The 16,895-nt window shown below is 35.1% G+C and overlaps 1 protein-coding gene across 2 annotated transcripts in view; it reads right to left on the bottom strand.

Moving 5' to 3' along the window:
* Window positions 1–16,895, bottom strand: part of LOC106875022 (glutamine--fructose-6-phosphate aminotransferase [isomerizing] 2) — a 67,269-nt gene that overhangs the window by 13,498 nt on the left and 36,876 nt on the right. For both annotated transcript variants that reach the window (XM_014922975.2, XM_014922974.2), the window contains exons 10-18: window positions 16,118–16,281; window positions 14,742–14,935; window positions 13,142–13,262; window positions 11,944–12,101; window positions 11,253–11,367; window positions 10,766–10,893; window positions 10,509–10,637; window positions 9,126–9,164; window positions 7,669–7,830 (exon numbers count right to left, since the gene is read on the bottom strand). In XM_014922975.2, coding sequence (XP_014778461.1) covers window positions 7,669–7,830; window positions 9,126–9,164; window positions 10,509–10,637; window positions 10,766–10,893; window positions 11,253–11,367; window positions 11,944–12,101; window positions 13,142–13,262; window positions 14,742–14,935; window positions 16,118–16,281 — 1,210 coding nt within the window. The remainder of the gene's footprint in view (window positions 1–7,668; window positions 7,831–9,125; window positions 9,165–10,508; window positions 10,638–10,765; window positions 10,894–11,252; window positions 11,368–11,943; window positions 12,102–13,141; window positions 13,263–14,741; window positions 14,936–16,117; window positions 16,282–16,895) is intronic.

Here is a 16,895-nt window from a genome sequence, read left to right as displayed (position 1 = left end):
ACACACCATTATGCGTGTTACGGTGGTGAGTTGGCAGAATTGTTAGCATGCCAGATAAAATGCTTAGTATTATTTCATTTGTCTTTATGTTCTGAGTTCAAGTACCACTTTGCCTTTCATCCATTTGTGGTCGATAAATTAAGTATTAGTCAAGCATTGGGATCAATGTAATCAACTAGACCTCTCCTCCAAAATTTCAGGCTCTGATCCTATAGTAGAAAGGATTATTATATGGATGTGTGAAGCAGATAAGGTAACACACCCTTTCTACAAATTGCAAATTTCACAGTTGACAATGGTCCAGCCTCAGGTGAAACACTGAGTAAACTGTGGCTTGATATAGTCAACATGTCTATCCTTCCAACCTACCCAAAGTTTTGGGTTTTATATCAGATGTTGTTTGCACTATGTAAAATACATTTTAAATATATTTTATAGCTCTTACATAATGATACATATGAACATGCACATTTTCATATCTACAAAGATTAAGGGATAATTTTTCTTTTACAGAATATTCAAACTGAACCTTTTTTTTCTTTTTGTATCTTGAAAAGTGGTTTTGATTCAGAATAGAAACATTAGTAAGTTTCACTGTCAAAGAGTCGAGTATCTGTTAAAATTCAACTGGATGCCAACAAATATAACAGAGGTATCCAGTTACTGAAATAGTGATTTGGATACTATATTGCTTGAAAGCAACAAATCAAATAATATCAAAACGATGCTATTTTTTAAAATTAAATTTATACATAAACCACCCATAAAGCATTTCCTTCAAAGATGGAAGAATTACTGTATTTTCATCATTTAAATACTTAGGGAATGATTAGCAAAATCAAATCTGAATACTGCTAACCCACAAGCTGGTTGGTTGTTTTCATTAATAACCCTTTAGCATTCACATTACTGTCAAAAGATATGCTTATTTATTCACAATGTTTTGAAATTAATCATGCATTATCTTGTACCTTTGTAATCTTAATGAGTTGACTTGATTTTTAGAATGATATTGTACAGTTGATGTGCGAGGCCACACCTGACCAGTTTAAGCATAGAACAGGAAAAAATATTTTGACCAGATGTAACTGGTCTAAATACTAAAGGGTTAATATAATTAACAGTGGTAGATTCTCTGAAACTGTTGAGTACCTTATATTTATTTAATCAGGTCTAAGGTTTAAAACCCACAAGAGTAGATAATCTTTTATTCCTCTGGGTCATCAAATGTGTCTGGTAAATTCAAGGGTAAAAAAGGGTTTAAAGTAACTAAATTCTTCCTACTGAAATAAAGACCTTGTGCCAAAGTTAGAGATCATTGTTATGCTTATCAGTAATACCTTTTTTTTTAATATACTCAGTGGCTTTCTCCATAGACTAAGAAGTAAATTTTTTGCAAATTATGAGCCCTTGATATAATTTCGATTGTATTGATAATGTTATTTGGAATAAGAAATAAAGGTTGCATAATTTTGATATATCATCATTCCTAAATAGGTGTGGTAACTGTGTAATACTGTCTGGAACAGACTTTTTTAGAAAAAAAAAACCAAAAAAACGGTGAATTAAATCTACAAATATATCAGTAGTTAAGAAGAAATTTATATTCTATGTAAGCACAGCTGTTAAAAGCAAAGCAGTTAAAAGTGATCAAAAGCAACAGTAATATTTCAAGGGCATGTAAAGAAAATTACATTAAGTGAAAAAAAAAATTATATATATATCATACAAAATTGTAACAAATAACACTAAAAATAATATTCATCATCATCATTATTGTTGTTGTTTAACATTTGTTTTCCAGGCTAACATGGGTTGGACGTTTTGACAGAAGCTGACATGCCAAAGGACTGCAAAGAGCTCCAGTGTCAACTTTGGCATAGCTTCTATGATTGGATGTCCTTTCTAATGCCAACCATTTCAGAGAGTGGTGCTAGATGCTTTTTATATGACACCAGGACTAGTGAGGTCACCAAGTGACTTGCAAGAAAAGGCACCTCAACTGAAAAGGTGTAGTATTGAGGTGGGTGGCTTTATGCCAGGTGAAAAGGGATTAAAGTATGATAGAGGGACAGAAACTGGTGTCTTGCAGTAGTGAAAATACACAGCTACCTCAGTTGAAAAAGGAGAAAAGATAGGGAAGTTACAGGAAGATGAACATAAGAGAAGTGGCCCAGAAGATTAGACAGAGTGAATGGGTAGATAAGTTGATAAGTGTGTGAAAAGAGAATGGCAAATGGATAGAGATGGGAATAGAGGGGAATGGAGTGAGTGGTCAGTATGAGTTGGCACTCCGTCGCTTACGACGTCGAGGGTCCCAGTTGATCCGATCAATGGAACAGCCTGCTCGTGAAATTAACGTGCAAGTGGCTGAGCACTCCACAGACACGTGTACCTTTAATGTAGTTCTCGGGGATATTCAGTGTGACACAATGTGACAAGGCTGACCCTTTGAATTACAGGCACAACAGAAACAGGAAGTAAAAGTGAGAGAAAGTTGTGGTGGAAGAGTACAGCAGGGTTCGCCACCATCCCCTGCCGGGGCCTCATGGAGCTTTAGGTGTTTTCGCTCAATAAACACTCACAATGCCCGGCCTGGGAATCAAAACCGCGAGTCCACTGCCCTTAGCACTGAGCCATTGCGCCTCCACGGTCAGTATGAGTAGAAGGACCCAAACTGGCAGAATGAATGGGTGTAATGAGGAAGGCTAGAAGTGAAAGAGGCACGCATAAGAAAATATGATGGTAAAGGATGATACAGAATAGGAGAAATAAAGTGGCTGTAAGGAGGGTAACTGGGAGCACAAAAAGGTTGGGGATGAAATATATTCAGTTTTGCAGTCATATAATTACAATAGTTGTATGAATAGCACCATAGTCAGAAGAGTGATGAGGGTGTGTTAGGAAGAAGAGTTGTGGGCAAGAAACATGTTACAAATTAGGTGCAAAGGCAGAGGTGGACACACATACAAAAAAATTTAAAAGAAAGAGGTGAGTTGTATCAGTTTGAAAAGCAATTTCTTAACCAGTTAACAGAACAGCCTGCTCATGAAATTAATGTGCAAGTAGCTGAGCATTCCAGACAGTGAACCCTTAATGTAGTTCTCGGGAAGATTCAGCAAGACACAGAGTATGATAAGGCTGGCCCTTTGAAATATGGGTACTACTGATTTTTGCCAGATGAGTGAACTGGAGCAATATGAAATAAAATGTCTTGCTCAAGGACACAAAGTGCTGTCAGGAATTGAACTTGCGACCTTACAATTGTGAGCTGAATACCCTAACTACTAAGCCATGCACCTTCACTCTTGACTATATATTTAGATTAAAATCTTGCATTAAAAAACAGGGGAAAAAATGGTGTCTAAGTCTAAAATCAATAAAACTGAAGATTTTATAAACTGATGTGAGGTGAAATTAAATTCCAACAGTTTATAGAATTTTGATTATAGATTAAAATTTTAATTTCAAATTTTTCTTTTTTATTATTCAAGATAAATTTTAATATATTTTTTCTTTTTTTTGAACAAATTGATATGACACTTGTTTAACTGTTAAACAACAAGGTTGCATGAATGTATACCAAACGGGCAAAAAAAAAAAAAAAAAAAAAATCGTTTTTTCTTATGGGCAAAATTTTATACTTAATTTTCACTTTAAATAAGTACAAAAACTATGAAAATGATATTTTAACTCTTCGACAAAAAGATAATACAATCATCTGAGCACAAATTAATTTGAGATTTATGCATTGTTGTTTAATACTCTAATTACTATTGGTGTTCTTAACTAAGCTGGAGGAATATCATATATAATCAGGTTTGCATCTACTGTATTTTGATAGTCCTCTGGTGAGCAGTATAAACTAAGATGTAAAGTCCATGAAATAGTGTTGATATAAAGCTGAAAACACTGTATTTGATTTGCATTATTATTGCTTTGTAAAAAGAATGACATAAACTCTCTATCTGCCATGGTACTAAATTATTAAAGCTACACAGCCAGAAGAAATCAATATTATAATTAATTTCTCTTTGTCTTAACTAAGATACAATAGGAACATCAATTCACAAACAAGAAAGTTTAATGAGATGAATGTCTTTACTAGGATATTTGTTAGCTAATAAGAGGAAATATGTCTAGAGGGTTATATTAATAATGAAATATTGTCCAAGACAATTTTGTCATAGTAATCATAGCCTTTTTATATTTTTAAGTCAACTGAAATGTTTACAAAAGAAGAAGTGCTGTTTTCAAATGTTTTAGTTTGGATTTCCAGCAAATTTGAAGAATCATTTATGGTTTCAAATTTTGCCACAAGGGCAGCAATTTTGGGGTAGGGGATGAGTCAGTTACATTGACTCCGGTGTTCAACTGGTACTTATTTTATCGACCCCAAAAGTATGAAAGGCAAAGTTGACCTCAGAGTTTGAGATTAAAGACCTAAATATCTCACAAGCAAATCCCCTCAGAAATTTTCTTTTCATTTGGTTATATGTTGAACTGCTACTTATACATGACAAACCCTAAGTATTAATGTTTTATATTCACTACAAACAATTTGCTGTTAAACCAATAATGGCTTGAAATTCATATCACATTGCTAAGCTATTAGAAAGCATCTGAGCAACATTAGAAAGCTTGTTATTTCAAATCCTAACAAGGTACAGGTGTAGCTGTGTAGTTAACAAGTTGGTTTCCCAACCACATGGTTCCAGGTTCAGTCTCACTTAGGCAAGTGTCACCTACTAAAGCCCCTGGACTGACCCAAACCTTGTGAGTGGATTGGTATACACAAACCTGAAAGAAGCTCACTGTGTGTATGCATGTCTCCTTGTCTTGACATTATATGACAGTTGTAAATGAGTGTCACTATCATACAAACAGTATCATTCATTTCCAGTATTCTGTGAAAACAGTTTCATTTATGCAAGTAAAGTCCTTAGATCATGTACAATCATGTGGAGGCGCAATGGCCCAGTGGTTAGAGCAGCAGACTCGCGGTCATAGGATCGCGGTTTCGATTCCCAGACCAGGCGTTGTGAGTGTTTATTGAGCGAAAACACCCAAAGCTCCATGAGGCTCTGGCAGGGGATGGTGGTGAACCCTGCTGTACTCTTTCACTACAACTTTCTCTCACTCTTACTTCCTGTTTCTGTTGTGCCTGTAATTCAAAAGGTCAGCCTTGTCACACTGTGTCATGCTGAATATCCTCGAGAACTACGTTAAGAGTACACGTGTCAGTGGAGTGCTCAGCTACTTGCACGTTAATTTTACGAGCAGGCTGTTCAGTTGATTGGATCAACTGGAACCCTCGACATCGTAAGCGATGGAGTGCCAACATGTACGATCATTAAAACTATTGATCATATTCTTTCAATAGCTGTGCTTTACTGATAAGCAATTGATAAACTATACAATTTTTGAATTTGAGCATTTTTTAGGCTCTTGCCTAAAAAGAGCTTGAACTTGTTCCTGCTGAAGCCACTGTTTGACAGTATTTTTGCCCAGTGAACATGAGTACCACCATTCTTCAACTAGTTATGGCTTTTGATCTGCATGAAAATATGACAGGTTCCCCAGAAGAATTTTGAGATAAACTGTTACTTTTATAATAGAACCTGTAGGTATAAAGTCTAAGCCACATCTTCCTGTAGCAACTATTATTCTTTTATTTGTTTCAGTCATTTGATGGCGGCCATGCTGGAGCACAGCCTTTAGTCTCCATATCACCATCTTGGGTAACTATTTTTACATTAGGGACTGTGTGGGCTGTTTATTTGTAGTCAAACTGCTTATCCGGAAGTCTATGAACAACAATGTGCCAATGCAGAGGAAGGATAGAATCATACATAAACATCAGAATAGCCACTGATCTAATGCTATGTTTTATACAGCTGGAAAAAATATTAATCTATTTTTGGTATGTTCTTTGATAACTTTGGTTCAGTGACTAAGCAAACAGGCAGCTGAATTTAGTTTGTCCTTTGGCTATGTAGTTATTTCATTGTAGTTCAGGTAACACAGCCTATAAAGCAACAAAGATTGCAATATGGTGTTTGCTTAACTGTTCTGATAATGGATTTGAGATGTTTTAGTACCAACTGTTCTGGTGCTGCCAATTATTACTAATTCAAAGTTGACTTATTGGACATCTGATATTTGAATGTTCCTCCTGTTCTCTCCCCGGACTCTCTCTCTCTCTCTTTATGTGTGTGAGCATGCTTGTCTTTATGTATATGAGGTAACGGAAAATGCTTTGGTCAGTTGTGTTCAATTAATAAATTGTAATCTCTCTCTCTTCCTCTTGATCTGTATGTGTATATTTCTGCACAGCATGAGAGTGTGCATGTGTGTTTCCCACTGGTCCCAAAAAGTACTGCCACCAAAACAGGCTAAATGCTCCATCAGCCATACCAAATCGCCAGCATACAAACACCCATGCCCAATCATGGCTTGGTCCATTCTTGTAATAGGTAACTCTTCAGAATTCAGATTGCTTCAAAAACTCAAGTTGTCTACATCTCAATTTACTCCAAACAAATCTCCACCTGCATTAATGAAGACTCCAAATTTGACAACAGTAGTAAATCTTCTTGGAATAAAATCACAATTTATGCTCTGATAGCAACAGAAATGCCTATAACTTTCAAAGAAAGTGTACAGTTAATCAGTGAAAAAGCAAACAAACTGTATCATGATATATAAGAACATATTCATACTAGTTTCATACAATTTGTATACCTAAACTCTATATTTTTCGTTGATTAAGGCATCATTAGTATCAATAAAATAATGCATTAACACTGAATAATAACATGTAAACTGTATGATGAATTGTACCTAATACTACACACACACACACGAACAAATCTATTTCAGAGTCCTCGTTCTTTGTTTTTGGGGAGTGTTGGATCTTGAGCCAGATAAGCTATAAATAATAACTTGTAAATATTGGGTTAAAAATTCCTTTGGCTAGAAAAAGTCAAAGGCCGCCAGTAGAACTTTAAAGTAATATTCTTTATCCTAAGGATTAACCCTATAGCATTGTTTTCAGTTAATCATGTATTATTTTGTAGCTTTGAGATTTTGATGATGTGATTGTCTATTTTTAAAATGACATCGTAAGGTAGGTGTGAGAGGCCAAATATGACTGGTTTGAACACAAAACAGGTAGAATATTTAGGCTGGATATTGCCAGTTTAAATAAATCAAAGCTGGGTTTTCAGATTTGTGTGCAGCACATTCCTGACAATAATGCAGGTTAACGTCTTTCAGTTTTCTTTACACAACATTTTGAAGTTTTGAGGATCTATTTTGTCAAGAATATAAAGACATTGCAAGTGAGAATTGTTGACCTGTTTTAGTAGCCCTAAATAAAAATGGTAGAAGGCAAAATCTAGAAATCACAACCAAAATGTATATGAATGATCAAATGACATTTTTCAGGAAGACTCACTGATAAAACTTCTAGTTCAAATTTTTGTTTGCATTTCCGTTCACCAAAACTGAATTGTTAACAGCTTGGTTATAGAGGTGTTAGATGCATTAAATTATATGGAGCAAGCTAAAAAAAATTAGAAACTGTAAAATATTGTTAGATTATATCACAGTTTGTGCTGAATAGAAAAAATAACAGAATCTAAATAGAAAATATTGTTGGCTTACATCACAGTTACGTTTTTCAGCAATATGTAAGGAAAGAAGCTGTAAGGGAATTATAGTAAGAATTCCTTGTAAGCAGTCGATTGTATGTGGTACAGCAATGAACTTCTTCACCTGACTTTGGGTTTCTGTGTCACCAGAGTTGCAAATAACAATCAAATCACCCTAGAAAACGCAAAATAAAAGCAAATTTAGAAAATGAAATAACATTTACATTCCACATAATATAAAATAAATTAAAACAAAGTAAGAATGAGAAAAAAGAAAAAAAAAAACAAAAGCTTACAGAAAATGTTACAGCAAAGCAGTGAAGAAAATATATTACTGTCAGTTGTCTATCACTATCTGATTATAGTATAGGAAAATCTGCGAAGCCCATGGCACAGACTCAGAACATAAAGACAGATAAATCTTGTCGAGCATTTTGTCCAGCATATTAACAATTCTACTAGATTACTACCTTCATAATAATAATCCTTTCTACTAAAGACACAGACCTGAAATTTTGGGAAGGGACTAATCAATTACATCAACCACTGGTACTTAATTTATTGACCCCCAAAAGGATGAAAGCAAAGTTGATTTCATTAAAATTTGAACTCAGAGCATGAAGACAGACAAAATACTGCTAAGCATCTTGCCCAGCATGTTAACAATTCTGTCAGCTGGCCACCTTAATAATAATAATAATCCTTTCTGCTATAGGCACAAGGCCTGAAATTTTGGGGGAGCGGACTAGTGGATTACATTGACTTCAGTGTTTCATTGGTACTTAATTTATTGACCCCGAAAGGATGAAAGGCAAAGTCGACCTCAGTGGAATTTGACTTCATAATAATAATAATGGTTTCAAATTTTGCCACAAGGGCAGCAATTTTGGGGGAAGGAATGAGTTGATTGCATCAACTGGTACCTATTTTATTGACCCTGAAAAGATAAAAGGTAAAGTCAACCTCAGTGGAATTTGAACTCTGAATGTAGCGACAGGTAAAGTACTGCTAAGCATCTCATCCTGCATACTAATGATTTTGCTAGCTTTCCGCCTTCTTCCTGGAATTTTGGGGTGAGAGGTTTAGTTGATTAAATCACTCTAGTAGTTTTTCTCAGTCACAACAGGCAAACTTGACTTCAGTAGGATTTGAACTCAGAATGCAAAAAAACTACAACAAATACTGCATGACATTAGAGAAACACATACATCTATATATTGTATGTAATCTTTCATTGATGTTCATTGGTACAAAAACCACATAGAACGTGCCCATCAAGAGAAATCCCTTCAAATATTTGTTCAACAGTGAACTACAGACACTCCTTTGTCACTTTGGCCATCAGAAATATAGTGATCCAGTGACTGGCTCACCAGAAACATAACCAAGGACACTATTATTCTATAACTGTAACAGAAAACAAAATATACAAAAATACACATGCTACCCAGGAGGTGACATACTACTTACATGTCGTGCCTTTACTTGCTGTAGAGCGTTCATGCATTTCTGAAATAAAGAAAAGTACAAAAATAAAATTATCATTTGTAAACTGGAACACCAGCAAGAGAAGCAGAGTGAGATGAAAGGAAGAGCAAAATAATTATACCAGTCAAGTAATTAATGATTGGCAATGAGAAAGCTCTGCATGGTTGCACAACCTGCTATAAGTAGCAGCTAAACCGCCATCAAATCACACCCTACTCTCTTAAAAAGGAGGAAGACACGTTGGATAATATGATCTTGGAAGTACTGCAAATGGAACATCTTTGATCACAAACCTGTTGCATCAGTATGTACATGAGACTAAACAACAACAACAACAACACAATGATTAGCATAAGACCATAAATTAGTTATGGTGGTGAATGTTAAAAGGAGATTTGAATATAGCAACACTAACTACTTTTAGATGTTTAATCCAGTGCTCATGCTTTTGTTTTGCCTTCCCAAACACAATAATCTTTGACATTAACATAAGGATATTTTCCTTATTGGGATGTGATCAAACTATCTCCATAACAAGGGTATTTATTGTAGTAATTTCAGGACAAAAACAATCAATTTCAGTGGGTTTTCTTCTCAGAATATAAGTAAACACTGCAAGGAAATTTGCCTGACACTGTACTGATTCTCATATCTGCCATATTTGTCACACATATACATTTTCTTTATTCTCTTTAACAGAAAACACAGTTCCCACTGAACTCAACAAGATATACTGATCTTTCATTTCAGCTGCTTCCTCTCCCAAGTATCTCTGCTCCATACAAATTATAGAATTCAATACTGTTTTCTCTCCCAGCTAACTCTACTTCATACTAATTAAATAGCTTAATTACTGACAATGAAACAAAACAGTTGATATTAAACATGTTCAAGCACCTTTATAAAACTAAGCCTAGGAGGAGCTTAAGCTACATTAACATGATAAAATCAATGGCAACGTTTTTAGTATCTACAGGGTTTACATACTTTAATAATGTCTGAGAATTTTGGGTCTGGCAAGTTCAAAAACACCAGCTGAAGAATCCATGCTTGATTCTAAAACCACTGTTGTAGTATGTCACTGATCAAGACATTTAACTAATTATCTTAACCCACAACATAACAGTAAATATATACCATGAAAAAGTAGTGCTTATTACCCTTAACAAAAGGGAGTACAATACAACTGAATGCCCTTTTAATCTGTACAGCCGAATTGAAATCCAATGGGGTTCGATGAAGACAACAACAAACAACTCCAGAGTGTCACAGTCTTTTCTATCACTATGTAAAGAATAAGTTTTTCCACGATGCTCAACAACTAGTTAGTTGATCTAGGTTCAAAGCATCATTATGTATACTTACGGAATAGACTTTATCTCTAGTTACAATCATCATGACAGGCATTGCTTTATCAACAAGTGCCAAAGGACCATGTTTCAGTTCACCAGCCATTATACCTTCTGAATGCATATAAGTCAATTCTTTGATTTTCTAAACAAAGAAAAAAAAAAATGAAAATGAAAAACAGCTTAAAAGTAATTTGAGTTAATTACATTTAATAATAAAATTATATTTTCATAGTTATTCTGTACAATAATTGCTAACAAAATCTCTCTTACCAAAGCTCCTTCCAAACAAGTAGAGAAATTGTAACCACGTCCCATGACAAGAAGGGATTTCTGTTGGTAGAGTTCTTGGGCTAATGAATGAATTTCATCATTTAATTTAAGTACTGCGTTTATATCCTCTGGAAGAGAGAAAAAAAAAAGTTGGGGAATGATTAATTGCACATGACTGATTGATTTACAGTTCAATAATTATTGATTAAACAGTTGTTAATCTAATTGACACTTCTGCATGATTTTTCATGAGATAGAACTATAATGTTTACATTATTTACATTTGACGGATATTTCTCCTCATCTTGTTTGTTGTTAACACAACGTTTCGGCTGATATACCCTCCAGTCAAATGTAAATAATTCCTCATCTCTTAAATATAGAACAGAACTATAATGGTTAGAAACACCTAGTAGAGCATAAGTAAAACTAAATTAACCTGAAGCTTTATTCAGTACATTCATTTATAAGGTATTCTTTTACATACCAGGAAGTTTTTTGAGTCCTTGAATAATTTCTTTTCTTCGCTCTTGCATTGAAATTCGGTCTTCGCACATCATCAAACCAAACATAACTAATGCAATAAATTGGCTAGTGTAAGCCTGGAAAACAATAATCAAGAAATTGAAATGACAGTTAAAACTTTGAATATCATTGAGAACAGCAAACATCACTGTTTTTATAGTAGATAAACTAAGCTGCACTAGATTAGAAACACATCTTTTAAACATTTGAACAACACTGAGATTAACAAACATCACTTTTTTACATTACATAAATTAAACTATACTATTGTTCAAGTGTTATAATTTATTTGAAAAGAATTAAAGTCAAGTCACTAATTGAGATAACATTACACAATTGATGTAGGCAGATCTGTAGCTCAATCTCATCGCTCTATCACTCTTTAAAAGTAGAAAACAATAAAAGATATCAAGTCATGCTAGAAGTAAAACCTTTTTTCTAAAAGGAGGAGTTAAAAAGGAAGTAATACATTTTCGTCAGAATTACATGCAGATGAAGCCACTGCAAATAGACCTGATGCATGTACAGACCACCATAGATAAACTTAGTTTATTGGTATAACATTACGACGCACATCTATAGTTTCAGTAATAAATGAAATAAACCCTTATTTTGCATTAAAATATTTTACTGAAGTGAGTGTAGATTGTTACCTTTGTGCTTGCTACACCAATTTCAGGACCAGCGTTTATGTGAACACCACAATTAGATTCTCTGCAAATACTACTTCCAACAGTGTTAGTGATACCGACAATTAAGGAACCTCTCTTTTTGCAGTAACGTAGAGCCATTAGTGTATCAGCAGTTTCACCTAAATAAATAAAATGAAATTCATCATAGAATCATCATCATCATTTTATGACTGCTTTTGGATGTTGTCATAAGTTGGATGGGTTGTCAAGGATCAAATTGGTTTTTATTTGGAATTACTATCTTCTTAGAGGGGACTAGGGATCAAATTTCACTCCATGATAGTTTTTGTGTGGATTCTATGATTTGATATCCTTTGTTTTCAGAAAAGACTAGAGTCTTTTCTGCTCTATGTTGTTTCTATTTGTTCACCAACCTCCATACAGAGAGAACCGAGTGCATTTTATTGTATGGTGCATTCAAAATGACAGATTTATTAGCTAGTTTACATATATCATACAAATTATAGTTGCCATCAGCACCACCACCATCATCATTTTAAAATCCATGTTTCCATGTTTGCAAATGCCCATCCTGTCATCAAACCTCACTTATTTCAAAGCAAGGTAATATGTCCCCAGTTGGACAAGTTTCTATGGAGGACTGAAAATAACACCACCATTTGTGTGTGTGTGTGTGTGTGTGTGTGTGTTCTTCATGATATCATGCAATAATTGTAAACGAGTGTCACCATCATACAGGTGATGAACCTTCATTTCCAGTATTCTACAGAACACATCCAGCCATGGAAAAACGTTACCTTGCTTGGGAAAAAAAAAGGTGAATGTTGGCAACAAGAAGAGCATCTGGCCATAGAAAATATATCTCAACAAATTCTGTCTGACAATGGATGTTTGGAAAAGTAGGCTTTAAAATAACGACAATGATATTTTTGGTGGTGATGTTTCAGGCAAGAAGAATCTTGAAAGAATATTGTTTCAATGCTTTTTTTTTGTTTTTTTTTTAGAGCTTTGATAAATAGCAGTATGAAGTAATGCACTTTTCCTTTGATAAAATGATTGTAGCAAAGTTTAGGTTTGTAAATACTAGAGGAGTAATCCAGTCATAAATTGGCAGAAGTGAGTGGGTGAAATAAATATTTCATTTAATCAATATACATATAAATATCTTCATAAAATATTCATACAAATGTATGTCTACCTGATTGGCTAATGAAAAAACAGACATCATCTCTGAAGATAGGTGTGCTTCTGTCTAGAAAATCACTGGCTAATTCTACCATAACTGGTTGTTCAGTAAGTTCTTCCAAAAGCTGACGTGTCTGAAAAAAAAAAAAATTTTTTTTTAAATCAATAACAAAATAAAAAAAAAGAAAAGAGCCAAGTCAATAATCAATATAAAGGACTTATGTAAGAATACACTTAAGACAGAATTTGAAAGCTTTTAAAAGTGAAATGACTTTTCAGTGTCAACATGTGTTTCAATAAGTTTTATTGCAGATCATCAGAACATTTTATTCATGCATATATTAGCAGCAACTAGGTTTGAACAAGGAGCCTTTATTTCTAAATTAAGGTTTAAAATGTTCTGATCCAACTGACACCAGACAAAAGTTCAAACAAACTGAAATGTGTATAGATGTAAATACCGGAAAAAAAAAAAATGAGGTAAAACATCTGAAAAATTCTAAACATGTCTTGTTTTGGCATGGTTTCTACAGCTGGATGCCCTTCCAAACAGCAGGGTGTACTGGGTGCTTTTACACAGCACCAGTACAGGTGCTTTTTATGTGGCACCAGCACCCATGAGCCTGCAAGATCAGGAATACTCAGCTGGAGAGGGACGCAGGGGACAAGCCTCTCTGCAAAGACAACGCTTTTACTTAGCTTGGCATGTCTTCTCTAGCACAGCAAACCTCTAGGAATCTCAGTTCCCCCGTCATCTCCTCTGTGAGTTCCAATCACTTCGTCCCACATCTTCCTTGTTTCTACCCCTTCCACTTGTTCCCCCTACAATTAAAGATCAGCACCTTTTAATGCAACTGTCTTCATATGCATTACATGACTGTATCAGTGCAGTCTTCTCTCTTGCACACTACATCTGATGTCTCGTATACCCAGTTTTTTTTTTATCAAATCACTTACACTGTTGTATATGCACACTGACATTACCCTCCCAGCAGAGCATACTGGTTTTGTTTCTTTCAAGCATTCACAGATCTTCAGTAGTCACAGTCCATGTAGCTTAGCTGTTCAAACACAGCTATTCATACACATATATATCATCATCATCATCGTTTAACGTCCATCTTCTATGCATGCATGAACAGTTCACAGGAGCTGGCCAGGTAAAAAACAAACAAACTACCCTATGCCACTGTTTTGGCAGGGTTTTTACGGTTGGATTCCCTTCCTAACACCAAGCACTCTGTAGAGTGGACTCAGTGCTTTTTACATGGCACTAGCACAGGCAAAGTTAGTTTTGGCATGATTATTACAGCTGGATGCTCTTCCAAATGCCGACCACTTTAGTGTGGACTGGATGCTTTTTACAAGGCACCAGCACTGGCAGGGTCATCAAGTAACTTGCAAGACAAGGAATTATGAGAGGGGCAAGGGCATTTGAAGAAGGGAACTCATGTCAGAGGATGAAAGGTTAGAGGGTGACAAAGAGACAGAGAGGCAGAAACAGTAACAACAGCCTATTGAGTAAAAAAAAATGGTTTTAATTATTTGGCCATTTAATTCAGTCAAATGAAAATCTAGCAGTGGAAATATTAAAACATAAACAAGTTACTTACTGCTAAGGCACTATGGTAACTTGTTCCACATGCAATGAATAGGAGACGGCGGCAACGTCGTATCTCTGTCATGAAATCTTGGATACCTCCAAGTATTACTTGATTGGTTTCAAAATTAAGTCTTCCTCTCATTGTGTTGACTACAGATTCTGGTTGTTCAAAGATTTCCTTTTGCATGAAAGAGGAGAAATTACCTGGAAAAAAAAGACAAAAAAAAAACAATAACCATATACTATTGTCACCAATATAGGCATAGCTATAGCTATGTAATTAAGAAGTTTGCTTTCCAACCCACAGTTTCAGGTTCAATCCCACTGCATGATACTATGATCAAGTATCTTCTACTATAGCACTGGGCTGACCAAAGCTTTGTGAATGGATCTGATCAACAGAAAATAAAAGAAACCCATCAGATGTATGTGTGTGTGTAGGGAGGGTATATATGTCTTTGTCCTGACAATGCACAATAGTTGTAAAACAAGTGTCACCATCATACAAGCAGTGTTCTTTGCTTCCAATCTTTCATGGAAATATGTCCAGTCATGGGAAAACATTACCTTGCTTGGAAACCAGTGAGGGTTGGTGGCAGTCAGAAAATCTACCCCGACTGATTTTATCTAATTCATCCAAGCATGGAAAAGTGGGCATAAAAATGATGACTATTGTCACAAGTGTGGAGGTGCAAAGCTTAGTGGTCAGAGTGTTGTGCCTCTGATAGTTAGATTATTTCTTGAAATCCTGTGACCAATGGTTGAATATGTCACAGAATTTGGGAAACTAGCCTCATAAGCTTATGGCCCAGGAAGAACATTTGATTATTGTTTTGATTGCAACAAACGTCTTATTTGCTTTAATACAGAGTCAAAGCTGGCCACATTGATAAGGATTACTGTTTATAAATAAATAAATAAAGGACCGAACCAGTGAGTGTGTTTATTACCGGCATAATGCCTCTCCCAAGGTTTAATAGGATTTAAGAAGACTTGACCATTTGCATCCAATTATCTCTGTTGGATGTCGAGATTGTCTTGTGGAATGGGGTCTGATCAAGACATCTGCTGATTTATTGTTTATTTTTCTATAAAAACAATCTTCTACTAGAAGAAAATAGAGGATAAAAGAAGAGAAAGGTATTTATGAACATACAAACACAGAGAGACAAGATAGATGTACAGAGAAAGAAAGAGAGAAAGCAAGAAAGACACCATTTAAGTTGTATGTATCTATGACCACTATAGTGTATACAGTTACTTTACATATCGTACAGACATACTGAGAAAGAGAATCAGGGAAAGAAACAAAGACACCAAAGATACCATTTTAAAGTTGTGTACATCTAGAGAGTCACTATAGTGGATGCAATTTCTTTTACACACCTTTCATGATTTCTTGAATTTCCATCTTCAAAGTTATCACTTCTCGGACCTTGTTATCATCCAAGTTGCGCTTAATACGATGAATAGTTAAACAACCATTAGTAACTGCAGCTACATCATCATCCTCAAGGAAGATCACTTTGTTGGTGTGTTCAATTATGGCACTGTAGACAAAAAAAAAAAAAAAAAAAAAAAAAAAAAAAAAATCGTCGTTTTAACAGCAACTTTTTCCATGCTTGCATAGATCAGATAGAATTTGTTGTAGCGGGTTTTCTACAGCTGGACACCCTTCCTGTTGCCAACACCAAGCCATTTCTAAGGAAGGTAATATTTTTCCATGAATAGTCATGTTTTTACAGAAGACTGAGAAATGAAGGACACCGTTTGCATGATGGTGACACTCCTCATTTACAACTATTGCATGATGTCAAGACAAGGAGACATTCACACACACACACACACACATACAACAGACTTTCAGTTTTCATCTACTAAATCCACTCCCAAGACTATGGTCGATCCAGGGCTATAGAAGACTCATACTCCAAGTGCCATGCAGTGGGATTGAACCTGGAACTATGTGGTTGAGAAGCAAACTTCCTACCATACAGCCATACCTACACACACAGAGGACTCAAACCCACTACATGGTATCTTGGGCAAATGTTTTCTACTATAGTCTTGGGTCAACCAAAGCCTTGTGAGTGGATTTGGTGGATGGAAACTGAAAGAAGCCTGTCGTATATATATATATATATATATATATATATATATATAT

Source organism: Octopus bimaculoides, chromosome 7 (assembly GCF_001194135.2).
Source record: "Octopus bimaculoides isolate UCB-OBI-ISO-001 chromosome 7, ASM119413v2, whole genome shotgun sequence".
Lineage (NCBI taxonomy): Eukaryota > Metazoa > Mollusca > Cephalopoda > Octopoda > Octopodidae > Octopus > Octopus bimaculoides.
This window is presented reverse-complemented; position numbering and strand designations above follow the sequence as displayed.